This window comes from Pleurodeles waltl, chromosome 8, assembly GCF_031143425.1.
Source record: "Pleurodeles waltl isolate 20211129_DDA chromosome 8, aPleWal1.hap1.20221129, whole genome shotgun sequence".
NCBI classification, from domain to species: Eukaryota; Metazoa; Chordata; class Amphibia; order Caudata; family Salamandridae; genus Pleurodeles; species Pleurodeles waltl.
In genome coordinates, this window is record NC_090447.1 from 1,189,462,055 (window position 1) to 1,189,476,046 (window position 13,992).

At 43.7% G+C, this 13,992-nt stretch overlaps 1 protein-coding gene across 2 annotated transcripts in view; it reads left to right on the forward strand.

Annotated features, from left to right (window-relative positions):
• Nucleotides 1-13,992, forward strand: part of SERPINE3 (serpin family E member 3) — a 128,574-nt gene that overhangs the window by 86,491 nt on the left and 28,091 nt on the right. The window contains exon 9 of one of the 2 annotated variants that reach the window (XM_069205443.1): nt 2,896-2,948. The exons of the other annotated variant lie outside the window; for it this stretch is intronic. Within the exon in view, the coding sequence (XP_069061544.1) occupies nt 2,896-2,918 (23 nt within the window). The 3' untranslated portion in view covers nt 2,919-2,948. The remainder of the gene's footprint in view (nt 1-2,895; nt 2,949-13,992) is intronic. 2 annotated transcript variants of the gene reach the window in all.

The window sequence follows — 13,992 nt, forward strand, 5'->3', positions numbered from 1 at the left end:
GTATTACGAGTCCATTATATCCTATGGAACTCGTAATACGGTAGGTGGTATATCCGCCACTTTTGGGACGGTTTAACACCGTCCTCCAGAGTTAGAATCAGGCCCTAACTGTCTAAAGCGGAACACCGACAAGACCAAAATTGTGATCTTCAGGCAGAGCACTTTGCTGTGTGTCCCCATCCAGTGGCCAACACAGCTAGGACTGATACTTACTGTCATCACCCATGCCAAGAACCTTGGGATCATTATCAAAAGCAAACTTAATCTGACTTTTAAAGTCTCCACCTCCTGATGCCATACCATGAAGATTCTGAGCAAGATTTTCAAATGGCTCCCACTCTGCACCCAGAAAACTGTCACTCATGCCCTAGTCACAAGTAAGTTGGCCTATGGTAACACCCTCCATAGTACCAGTAGCAGGTGGAGAGGAAAAAAGGTTAGGTATGTTACAGTTTAATATTCACCCCTCAATGCAGAAAGCATTCTACATGTGTATGTGTTTTTGGGAACATAAATCGAAATTTTGTACTGTCTTTAAAGTAACTGGGGCCCCTTTTTGATTCTAGAGCTGTGATGCTCCTCAATAGTTGTTGAAACCTCCAGAGGTTTTAGTTATTTATGCACAGGGTCTTTTCTAGGTGTTATGTTATACAGACTCCATATTGAAGGTCCTAGTGCCCAGAAGCCAGCTTATGTCATACGCAGCAGTTTCTGATTGTTACAACTGTGCATATGCAGCCAGCGCTTGTCCTCAGGACAGTATTGTCTTCATTGCCTTTTCTACTCGTAATACACCTTTCCCTGCACGTTTTTGTTCCTTCTTTTTACTTTATTAAGTCAAGCACTTTTTGACCTGTTGTAAGTATTCTGTGGGCTTTTAACCACACCCATCTCATGCCCATCACTTTCACTCATTCGTAGGCTTGCCTTTCAAAAATCCCTTGATTTTTCAGAAGTCAGAAGTCAGTCCCCATTTTCTAGACACATCAGTACATCAGGCCTGTTCTTAGAACTCTGTATGAGTTATTACATAAACTCAGAGGAATAAGAGGGGCAGAGGGCATTCCAGTCATGGCTGTCTTGGGATGCACATCATTCCACTGACAGCTTTGCTGATCCTGACGCTGACCCTTTAGCATCCTGAGAGGATTGCCATTCAGACAACAGGCAGACCCTTGCTATTATATTCAGGTTTGGGGTCGGATTATTTGTCTCTGTAATGATGATTACCATACTATGCTTCCCCAGCCTTATTATCACACCTCATGATTTTTATACTAGTATGCAATTACTCCAGTAAATGCATTGAAATACAGTTTGCATCTTGTGTTCTGCCTTGGCATATGTGAGTCACTGATTGACTGAACGAAAGGGGTAAGGTCTGTTTCCATGACATCCCTGAGGAGTCAGAGTGTCAGGTCTAGGTTACCACATATCACTTTCCCCTTTCTAGGGTTGGTTGAGGCATTGTGGGCTGGCCAGGCTCAGGTACAAATGTAACAGATCTCCTGAATAACTCTCTCTTGAATGTCAAATGTATCCTATCCACCTTTATACTGAGCTGTCTGTGGTATTAGGGAAAAATCCTCCTCAGCTAACTAGGTAGTACCTATCTTGGTCTGTAGGTTGTTCAAGATTGAATGTTAAAAGTATTCCCCATTTGGTGTTTCTATCTCTGAATTTTGCCCTTTAAAATATGGCACAGCCACAACCAATGTTAATTCCAGTAAACTGTAGACAACCAGTCACACAATCTTTAATAGCAGATGGACTTGCTAATGGGGGTGGAGATGTTACGATTGTGGTAGAGGCACATGATTCATACAGAACAGAAAATTTCTACTCATGGGTCACTTTTCCTGCAGTTGATTCAAATGCAAACACTTTTTAAACATACACTGTAGCAAATGCACCTGCACAGTACAGAGCTTACCAATATTTATAAAAAAACACTCACATATCAAGAACACCACAATTGGTTTTAAGGGGCCCTCCCACATGTTGATACCATTAAATTAGGACCCCTGAGTAATGATGGGGTCTCATGGCCAGTTCTAGCTGCCTGCACACCACTTACAAACATACAAAACTTACAGGTAGCACATCTGTGCCCATTTTATATTAATTTAGTTAGAATATATAGACACTTACTACAATTCATAATGCAGCTCTAAATACCGCCTGAGCGAGGGGTGCTCCTACTTGTCCACAATTGGCTACACCAGGGATAAAACCAGTTACTAATTTAATATTGGTAAGGCACCTACCAAACGTGAAGAAATTCCATTTTGGAGTGCACAAAAAACAAATCAGTTGGAAGCAGTGTTCCTCATACAGGACCCCAAAACAAACACAAAATTCTCACAGTATGTTTGCCATTTGGGATGGTTCCCCCCGTAGATTACAGTGCCACTTGGGGCACAGTATTTGCTGCAATTTACACTACGATACATGGTATGCGGACACTGGCAAATTTACCAGATGTGTTGAAACAAATTCAAAATTAACACGGGCTTTGGGGTTGAAATTGATAGACAACTTTGACACAGTCACCTTGATTATTTTAAGTAACAATAAAGGGGAATCAGCTGCATTGGCAATATGCCAACAGCTCACAGATGTTCCACAGATAAACCAGGAACACAAGTTGCCAAAGATTATCGCCAAGACTTGTACTACCAGAGGCTGTGATAGACTGCGGGCCAGACCAACTAAACCACAGCTTAAAGGTAATTTTGAGAAGGATAATACCAACCAAGCACCTGGAGGGTTCTAAAAATGCTGGGACAAACAAATAAGACCTCAGAGAAACGCTACAATCTAAGAAATTATGACAATTTAAAACAACCCTACAGGTACCAGTATACTTATATGTGCCCTTCTCGTACCTTTCAGGACTCCTCCGACAAATGGACTGAGACAGATGCATGGTCAGAACACAGAAACAAGTATGTGAAACCAAAAAATGACTCACAATGATCATCTGATGTCTTAATAAAAAGGAAGAGTAACTTCCACAACATTAACTCCAATTCATAAAAAAGAAGGTTGCAGCACTTTTGTTTAAGTATACCACACATATTGAGAACCCTACTAAAGAACAGGATGTGGATAGTGACTCTGCTAGTCAGTGCGGCAGAGGTCACAATAGTTCACCAGATTTTCAAGAGCATCTGGATGTGACAGCAACTAATGACTACCATGATATCAAAACCCCAGACAGGCACGTCCCCCCACCCGACAGGTTCTATAACTATCCTATTGACTATCCTAGGTGACCTTAATATTCATGTAGACAGTGTTGATCAGATTCCGGCCAAACGTCTTCTGGCGGACGTTGAAGCTCTGGGTTTAAGACAGTTGATTAAAGGCTCGACACATGAAAAGGGGCATACCATTGATCTTGTTTTTAGTAATTTAGCTGTTCTCTTTTCTAGCCCTCCCCGCCCTCTGGCATGGTCTGACCATTACTTAATCCCACTAAAATTAGCCATTTCTACCACAAGAATCCATCCCCAACCCACAGTTCAGTCTTGCAGGTCTTGGCATAATCTCAGTTCAGAGGAATGGATCAGGCTTTTGGATAGCCGCAAGTCAGTGGTTTACCCCTGACCTGCTATCACTTAAAAGAAAGTGCAGGGTTTTAGAAAGGAAGTGGAGGAAACTACTAGAACCAAGGACCAGAGAGGAATATCGGAAATCTATCAGACTTTGTCATGCAGAAATAAGATCTGCGCAAGGGGCTTACTACTACACTAGAATTATATAGGACTCCTTATACAGGCCTCCGGTACCCCTAAAGAGGTCTTCCAGGTGCTTAAAGAAGTTCTTCAGCCCCCTCCTGAGGGTAATCTAATTGAAGCCTCAGAAGAACACTGCAACAACTTAGCGAGGTTCTTTCAACAAAAAAATAGTACCATTCACTCGAATCTCTCGAAGGAGAAGACCAAGCAGATGGTACAGGCAAAACAACTATTGAATAGTAAAGCTACAATATCGCATTTCCATTCTCTTTCCCAAGACCAGTCCGTCTCTCTCCTGGCGGCACTAAAGTCAGGCTCTCCCCTTGATTCTGCTCCCCCATTCGTACTATCTCTCGGGGTGTCGGCCATTGCTCCGGCTCTTAACAGAATTACTGAACTCCTCACTTGTCAATGGTATTGTCCCTGAACAGTGGAAACACGCAATAGTTAAGCCTTTGTTGAAAAAATCCAACCTGGACGCCACTGATCTTAACAACTATAGGCTCATATCACTACTTCCTATAATGGCGAAACTATTGGATAAGTATATCAACTGCTCATTATCCACATTTTGGAAAGTAACAATATCCTTCACCCTACTCAGATGGGCTTCAGGCCGCTTCATAGCACCGAGTCAGATCTGATAGCTGTTATGGAAGATGCAAAGATGCGGATGGATCAGGGCCAGATGACAGCCGTGATTCTCCTGGACCCGAGTGCTGCATTTGATACTGTGGACCACCTCACCCTCACCCATAGGATGAGGGATGTAGGAATTAGTGGTTTAGCTCTCAGCTGGCTTACCTCATTCGCTGAGGATAGGTCCTTTCAGGTGCTGGACCAATCACATCTGTCCGATAGGTTCAACTGGAGCTGTGAGGTGCCACAGGGATCTTCTCTCAGCCCTACGCTATTTAATATTTACCTGGCCCCGTTGGCAGAGCTGGTGGAATCCGTTGGCCTCTCATTGGTTTCCTATGCAGATGACACCCAATTAGTGGTATCTTTTTCCACCAATGGAGGGGCAATAGGATCGTCCCTGTCTCCATGTCTATGTGCAGTTGCAGGTTGGACGACAAACAGTAAGCTCCAACTTAATGGGAACAAAACTGAAATAATTATTTTAGGTCACTACCCCGATCCAGTCGACATTCCTCTACCTCCTCCCCTTTTGGAGGACTTGCCTCCTCCCAAGAAATACCTTAAAAGTTTGGGAGTCTGGTTAGATCCCCTTTTCACTTTAGAACATCACGCCAAGAAAATTTCCGGCTCTTGCTTTGGATCATTAAGACTGCTAAGAAAGGTTTTTGGAATACTTCCCCCTCTCACTAAAAGGATTGTTGTTCAAGCAACTATTATGTCTAAACTTGACTATGGCAATAGTTTGTTCCTTGGCTCCCCCAAATTTGTGAATAAGAAATTACAGGTAGTCCAGAATGCCACAGCACGCCTCTTATTAGATATTCCAAGGCAAATCTCAGCTAAACCGGCCTTGGCCTCCCTTCACTGGCTCCCTGTAGAGCAATGTATAAAAGTTTAAACTTTATGTTTCATTCATATATAACTCCAAAATAGGGGTCCGCACCTAAAAAATCTTGCCACCTTCTATAAGCCTAACAGAGTCCTTAGATCTGCCACATTAGCTTTGGCCACTTTGCCTAAAAACAAAAAAGCTAGATGGGGTGGCACCACAATGGGATATTTAGGGGCTAAACTGTGGAACTCTGTCCCCCTTAACATTCGGCTAATTAGCCGTGAACTTGATTTCCGAAAGGCCATTAAAACCTGGATTTTCTAGGCATTATTGTCCCGGCCTTGGTTTATGTTGTTGTCCTTCAAGCGCTGCGAAGTACTCAGGCAGATGGCGCTATACAAGTCAACTAACATAACAAAGTAAATATTCAAATTGAGAGGGACATCAAACGCACAAGGGGAAGATGTCATTTTGCCTTCATTCTCGATCCTAGTTCCAGAACGAGTAAAGGAAGCCTATGGCATAGATTGGACTCTGGCACAGGCTTCAATGCTGTACCGCAACGATGTGGTTTGGGATATGGACTCTCCTTATCACACTTATACGGACCAATCTACAAGTGCAACCTCCGTACCCAATAAAACATACTGCTAAAGCACCAATGAGAGAGATTCTCTCACAACTAGAGTACCAGGGAGTAATTGAACTCTGCGTATCAACTATAAATAACCCTTTGTTTCCTGTAGCTAAACTGGATCATTCTTACAGAATAGTCTTGAATTACAGACATTTAAACAGTCACACACACACATCTGCAATTCAAAATTCACATAGCACAGCTCTCATGAACAACAATGTACACAAAAATTACAAAATCACCCTGGATATCTTCAATAGGTTTTTCTGCCAAAATCTAGCACCTGATAGCTGGGATTTCAGCACATTCTCCATGTTAGGCTCTGAGTATCGTTTTTGCCGACTTCCCAAGGGGCATAAGAACAGTATAGGATTGTTCTCTGCCCATGTGACATCAATATTATTACATGATATTCATCCTGAGCCGTTGACCTATGCATATGACATTTATCTGATGGAAGATGACATCAACACATATCTAGGCAGGGTAGATCACAATGTACTGTGATTTCCTGACCATGGCTACAAATTCAATTTTAAGAAATCTAAAATTGCTTTCCTCAGTGTCCTATTCTTAGGATACAAGTTATCAAATGAGGAGAAACATCTGGCACCACACTTCTTAGAGAAGTGTGCACAACTACAACCACCAAACAATATCAAAAAAGTGATTACAATCCTTGTGAGCATTCTTTAATTTTGGCAAAACATACATTTCATATTATGCTCAGAGCATAAAACCACTGTGTGACTTGATTTGCCCTGGTTTCTCATGCAAACATTGGACACCACAACATGCACAAATTCTCAGATCACTACAGATTGACATGCTTGAAGCAAAACATTTACACATATGTGAAAACAAAACAAGTTTGGTAATCCGGGTCATTCTGGGTACCATTGGTTTCACATATGTCATGTTCAAGAAAGGTGACACAGTATCCAAAGCATACAAATCACAAATATACTCCAATGATGAAACGTGTTTTGCACCAACAGAAAAAATACTGACTGCAGTTCAGATGGCAGTCATCAAGGAAAAACCTCTAGCCCAGGATAAGCGTATTATTGTTGTTGTTACCCTGATCCCTGCCCTCAAGGCTGTTACAAAAGCTGGTTTTCCAAATGCCAAAGCATTATATCCACATTGGATACAATAGGTTACCTCCTTGACTGCCACTGATGTTGACTGTGTTTTTGATCCAAAACTTCAAACCCAAGAATTACTCCAAGAGGAACTTGAGTATGCCATGCCTACTAATGTCATGCCTTTTGACCAATACAGAATTATCATGTACATTGATGGGTCAGCTCAACCAGCTGTAGCCATATGTGGAGTTTTGAGGGATGGTAACTTCCAACCTCTACAAAACTACACGCTGTCCCTAAAGGGTTGGACACCACAACTAGCTTAGCTTAAAGCATTGCTTTCAGCACTGGAACATACGGATCCTGAAATCTGTACACTTATTGTGTGTGATCTCTTTCCCAAAACTGTTTTGATGCATTGGCACAATTGGCAAAACCTTTAGCTACCACTGTAAGTCCCTAGTAAATGGTACTTAGGTACTGAGGGCATAGAATACTAAGGGTAGGCCCTTGAGGGCAGCAGCAGCACAGATTGTGCCACACTCAAAGGCCATGCATTTAAATGCACCTAGCAATGCAATTGCATGCTGAGTGTCCTGATGCAATCCTAAAATGCATACTCAATGTAGCACACATCCTGTATGCCCTGTCCACTAAACACTGCATACAATATTCGATAAATCACCCCTATGGTGGGACTTCTAGCCCTAAGGCAGGGTGTACTATACTGTATGTGAGGGCATAGCTGCTTGAGCAATATGCCCCTACTGTGCTCTTGCCACACCTGCTCATAGTAAGTGAACAGAGTAGCCTTTTTAAATGCATGTGCTGAAAACTGGCCAGTACGAGTTTCACAGCTACATGATGGCTACTCTGAACCATGGGTTGCTTGTAATCAAACAACTCAGAATGATAAATCCAGACTGGTACCAGTATTCGATTTATTGCAAAACGTACCCAGGGGCCGCCTTAGAGGTGTCCCCGGTGCAATTTAACTACTCTGGCATGGTTGCTGGCCAGTCAAAGCCAGTCAACCACCACCGGACAGTATTCTAAGCCCCTGGGGTGGGCGATCCTGCTCTCTGGGACTCAGAACAAAGCCTTTCCTGGGTGGAGGTACTAACACTCCCTCCCTCAGGAATGTGCACTTCCCTGCCCTGCTAGCAAGCTTCAAAGGGCATACTGCCCTTGAAACTCGACCCACATGTCTGCTGCTAGCAGCAGATGGCTGCTCCAGTTACAAACTTCTACTTTTGGTGGTAGCAACAGTGGGAAACCAGGCAAAGGACAGAAGGAATGGTCAGTCCTGGCTTGCACCACCTCCAAGTTGTTGCATGCAAGGTGACCCCTCCATTTCATTTTCATCCATCTTGCATGGAAGAAAAATAGTCAATCAGGTGTAGGGAAGTGACCTCTGCCCACAGGAAATGGTCACTTAGTGGGTGTAGCCACCCTAAGGTAGATGACCCATTGGACACTACTAGGTATCTCTAAAACCCCCACAATGACAGCATTTAGCGTAAATCCCTAGACCAAGAAACCAGATACCAAGGACAAAAGAAGACCAGCAACAAAGAAGACCCAAGGCTCGAGAACTGAAGTCCTGCTGTACTGAAGCCTCTACAAACCCCCAGAGGAGTGACACTCTTCAGAAAGTGCCAAAGATCTCCCTTCAGAGTGAGGGAATTACTCTACTGCAACAAGGAACCAAAGACCCAGTGAAGGCCACTTCATTCACTAGCTGCTGACCAAGGATCTGGAATCTGCAGCTGGACCAAACTCCACCCGACAGACCGTGAGGACAAACACAGGAAGTGTACCAAGTTTGGTGGCACTGCACCCTCCAGCGGTTGAACTGTACCATTGCCCTCGGTAGCGGTCAACTAACATCGTACATCAAGAAGGACAGTCTACTCTGGACTGTAAAAGGACCAGTAGGAAGCCCCAGTCGAAGAACTTCAGAAAATACTAGGACCTCCCACCAGAGTATCCCTGCTGACCTGCAGGCAACTCTGAAATAGCCCTTCCTCCTGCTTCCAAGGACACCTTTGCGCACAGCTCCAGGCTCACAGATTCGCTCTGTACCCGGCTGCCCTTTGTCCTGTACGGAAGATCCAGCTCTGCCCTAGGGGTCACCTACCCCCTGTAATATTGACGACACTCCAAGGAGACCCGCCACACTTACCATTAAGTCCGACTGTCCAGTGCTTTCCAAGTGGTTCCCCGCAGTGGCCTGGCACCAGCTCCAGAGACCTTTTCCCGCTGCTCCAGCCAGAACTGGGAACCAGGGCCAGCTTTTGGGCGGTGCGAGCGGTCTGGCCGCACCAGGCACTGACCTCAGGGGGGTGCTGTGTTTAGCAATAACTTCCAAAACTTGCGATTTAAAAGCACCTACTGAAAAGTTCCTTCTGCGTCCAGCCTTCAGAAACAATTAAAATGTCAGGATACATCTTGTGATTAATCTTCCTGCGAGGGAGAGAGATGGGAGTTTTGCCTAGTGGCAGTTTTGACTTAACATAAAGTAGCATAGAGGGTTAATATGCCTGCTGCAAAAAAACAGAACTATAGGACATATTTAAGAAACGTGGCGCTGCACACAATGCAACGCCGCTTGTCTTGCACCCCTTAGTACCCCCCAACCCCACCCTCTGTGCGTCATATTTAAAATACGGCACACCATGTTGGTAGTTAGGGGAGTAGCGTCAGAATTGTTTACGCTAGTTCGGCACTTTGCAGGTTTAGCATAAAAATTATGACGCTAATCTTGCAAAGCACCCAGAGGCCCATTGTAACCTATGGAAGCCTCCTTTTAATGCCTGCTCTGAGCAGGCGTTAAAAGTGCCCGAAAAAAATGACGCAATGAAATATCACAGATTTCTGTGCATCATTTGTTTGCCCCCCCAAAAGGGGTTGCCCCCTCTGCATACATTATGCCTGGTGCAGGCATAATATAATGCAAAGGGTTACAAAGTGGCAAATATGGCACATCGTTTTTGGACTTCTAACACCACATTAGCATAAAAAAATGACACTAATGTGGCATTGGAATGGCATTAGGGGCTCTAAAATATGCCCCTATGGGGCATATTTGAACAACGTAGCGCTGCACACAGTGCTACACCACTTTACCTGCACCCCTTAGCGCCCCCCCTAACACCACCATGTGTGCGTCATGTTTAAAATACGGTGCACCAGGGCAGTAGTTAGGGAACATTGCCCGACTCTCTAGTGGGGTATTCCAAAACATATGTAGAGAAATTCACTTATTTTTCTGGACATGATGTCACAAGTGCTGACTCATATTATTTCAAATTACCTTTATCAAAAGCAAGGAAAATATTGCTAACTGACACTAAACTAATTTATGCAGTCTCATTTGTTTCCCAGTTAGCTACCCAAGGATATGAATATTAGAAAAAACAATTTACCTAAAAACGGTTTGGGGAACAAGAAATTAGCAAATACAAGGCATGAATGCTTAATTTAGAGCATGTTTAATTCTATTGCAAATGATTTTCTTGAATGAAACTGTTCAGCAAACAACTTGCCTTGGGTTAGCATAAGTAAAAGAAATGAATATGCCCAGGATCCATTTATAGCTAAATTTGACAATTGGCGGAAACTTGTGAATATTTCAGAAGAACAGCTCATTGGTATGATTCAGAACGGCACCTTTGATTCATCACTTTTAAGTCCCAATGGGTGGTTATTGTGGCCAGTGGACACAAATAGTTGTCATGTACATTTTATCAACTGCACGCAAGGCTTTAAACTGAGCAGATCGGACCCTCCATATGTCACCGCACAACACTCAAGTATCGTCACTACATACAGCATGGGTAAGTTATGTCAACAAAAGTTGCAAATATCCATATTAACAGCTGTAAAAGAACACCTCTCTCTCCTTTCTGAAGATGTAGACTTACAAGATTTCGTTAGGTCCTAGAAAGCGCCACTCCAGAAGATTTCTATATGCAATAAATATTTAAATGTGGGGCTGTCGTAAATTGAAGCTGCTGCTCATTTTTGTCATATAGATAAGGAAAACTTAGAGAAAGCTTTAGCCGTTGTCGCTAATGGCTTGAACACACCGTTCACTTGAATTTACACATTAAACAACATTATGTTTTCTCCTATTGACATTATCCAAACCGACATGTCATTTTTACAACATGGACAAAGTCCGTTTCGGTCCAGTATGCAGGTAAGTTGGACTTTACAAGTTCTTAAATTTGGCTACGTGCTTTGGAAGCAAGTTAACTCCAAAGAACCATTTGACTCATTTAACCTCACATGTAAACAACAGATAATGTCATAGGAGGAAGCGAACTTCATCATGCTTAAAATAGAAAAGCTAGAAAAGTTTCCTTTTACAGTACCTGAAACACCATCATCAGTGTGGTTAATACATGGGGTGATCTCTGTGCCGATATCAACTTCTGTAAGCCATTCAATGATTTGCAAACATGTGATGTTGTATGGTGCTTGCAATGCATCAGTGGCCAACATAGCTTGCTACTTGAAGGGAATTCCTGTCTCAGTGATTCACTTGGTATTTCAGTTACACTCAAATCTGAGTGATCAATGCTGGAGTGGGGTGAGAGCAGGTGTCGTACATATGTGATTTCTGTGTCTCAAATAGTGACCTGTTGTAAAAACATACTTTTCCCTCCCACACAAAAGCTAAAAGTAGCAGATTTGTGGCTTCACATTGCAATTTATAATCTCACTTTCAACATGCTGAGCAGACTAAAAGCACTTGTTTCAAAACGTTGTGGCACTCACCTCCGCCTGGGAGACATGTGACATGCAAGTGGCAAGGTCAGCTGCTGAGATACAGTCCCTTTTTAAATACAAACTTTCCAAGACACTTTTGTGAATTGGTGAGTCGCATCTTTAATTCATTTAACACCGCAGGGATGTACTCTTTTTAACGTTGCAATGTTTAAACCCAGGCCCAACAGTTTTCTGCAAAAAGTATTCTCTTCTTGCTGGATGGTCTTACAATTATGGTTCACCCAAATAGCAGCACTATACAGCAGCACAGGAAATCATTTCATTTTGTATATTTGCAGTACGGGCAAAATGGGTATACTTTCTATCAAGATTGAAAAGCTAAAGAGAGCACCACAGGCTTGGTTAAAGCGTGTGCAGTGTATAGATAGGCAAGTGAACCAGTTATTAGCTGCTGATCAAATGTAACCACCAGGTATGGGAATGCAGGCACCCTGGAAACCGTTGTGTCGTGAACACATGATACAGTACTTTGAAGTTGCACTGTTGGAAGAACTGGATAAGGACTGGTCATTGTCATTTCAACCAGTATTCTGCTGTGTGTAGCCTATTTTCCGTTGCTCTTTCAAACATGCACTTGATGTGTGCCTTGCTTTGCAATAAATACTTTCTGTGGACATAAATCTGAGGATGTACTTGATGAGGGCACATTGCCGGAGTGGTCCAATGAGACTGCGGTTCATACATGATGCCTCTTATGAGTCAGCCTCCATGGATCAAGTCCCTTTGGCTTCCGGTGCCCTAACATCTGGCACAGCACAAAACGTTGCCTCCTCAGTTATGGTTGAGATTATGGATCATATGTGCTTCTTTACCTTTTAATGAGGCTCCTGTGGTTTTATCGTCTGCAGACTTGGGGTCTATCCTGAATTCCATCTCTACTACCATGTTTGATGACCTCATGCAGGATTCTGATGACTTAACTGGCACCTTTTTCTTCATATAACAAACTGTAATTTGGCCTTATGCTCTGGATGTGTTGCTTGGCAACATGTTCATCCTTTTACATTTCTGATTTTAGATTTATAGTTTCTAGTACTTTTTTTTAGATGCAAAATGTACATAACTTTATAGATTTTATAAGTTTTATGTTATTCCATATCTACTAGACTATGCACTCCTGTTCCGACAAGGTGAGGGTGTTGTGTATTGCCTTTAAGCACCTAGGTTGGGCACCCTTATTTTACTATTAGGCCCAAAGTCTGTGTATTTTACATATATCAATCAATCAGCATTTGTTAAGCGCAGCTACTCACCCGTGAGGGTCTCAAGGCACTGAGGTGTTGGAGGGGGGTGTGGAGCATCCATCAGTGCAGTGGCTCTTCAAATATCTTCTTCAAACAGCCATGTCTTCAGCTTTTTCGTGAAGTTGACGAGGGGTGTGGTCTGTCTGAGGTGGGGCCGTAGGGCATTTCCAGGCTGTGGTGGCGAGGTAGGAGATAGAGCATCCCCCTGTTCTTGTTTTTCTGATGCAGGGTACTTCGGCAAGAGAGATCTGGGCGGAGTGTAGGGTCCTGTTGGGTACGTGGAAGTTGAGTCTCCTGTTCAGGTAGACTGGTCCGGTGTTGTGGAGGGCTTTGTATGCGTGGATGAGGATCTCGAAGGTGATTCTTTTCTCTATGGGGAGCCAGTGTAGTGTGTGCAGGTGTTTGGAGATGTGACAGTGATGGGGTAAGGTCGAGGACCAGTCTGGCGGCGGCGTTCTCTATGTTCTGTAGTTTGCAGTGAGTTTCTTGTTCATTCCAGCATAGAGTGCGTTGCCGTAGTCCAGTCTGCTGGTAACGAGGGCATGTGTGTCGGCCTTTCAGTGTTCGAGGGGGATCCATCTGAATGTCTTGCATAGGAGGCGGAGGGTGTGGAAGCAGGTGGCAGTGACTGAGTTGAATTGGCGGTCCAAGTTGAGTTTGGAGTCCAGGATGATTTCGAGATTGCAGGCTTGGTTCATGGGGGTGGGTGGGCTTCCAAGGGTGGAGGGCCGCCAGGAGTCGTTCCACGCGCCGGGTTGAGAGCCCATGATGAGTACAGTTTTGTCTGCGTTGAGTTGTAGGCAGCTGCTTTTTGTCCAGTTGGCGACTGCTCCCATGCCTTTGTGGAAGTAGTGTCTGGCTGTGTTGGGCTTGTTGGCAAGGGAGAGGATGAGTTGGGTGTCGTCAGCGTAGGAGACTATGTTGAGTCCGTATTTTCTGACGATGATGGTTAGTGGGACCATGTAGATGTTGAACAGCATGGGGCTGAGGGAGGATCCCTGGGGAACTC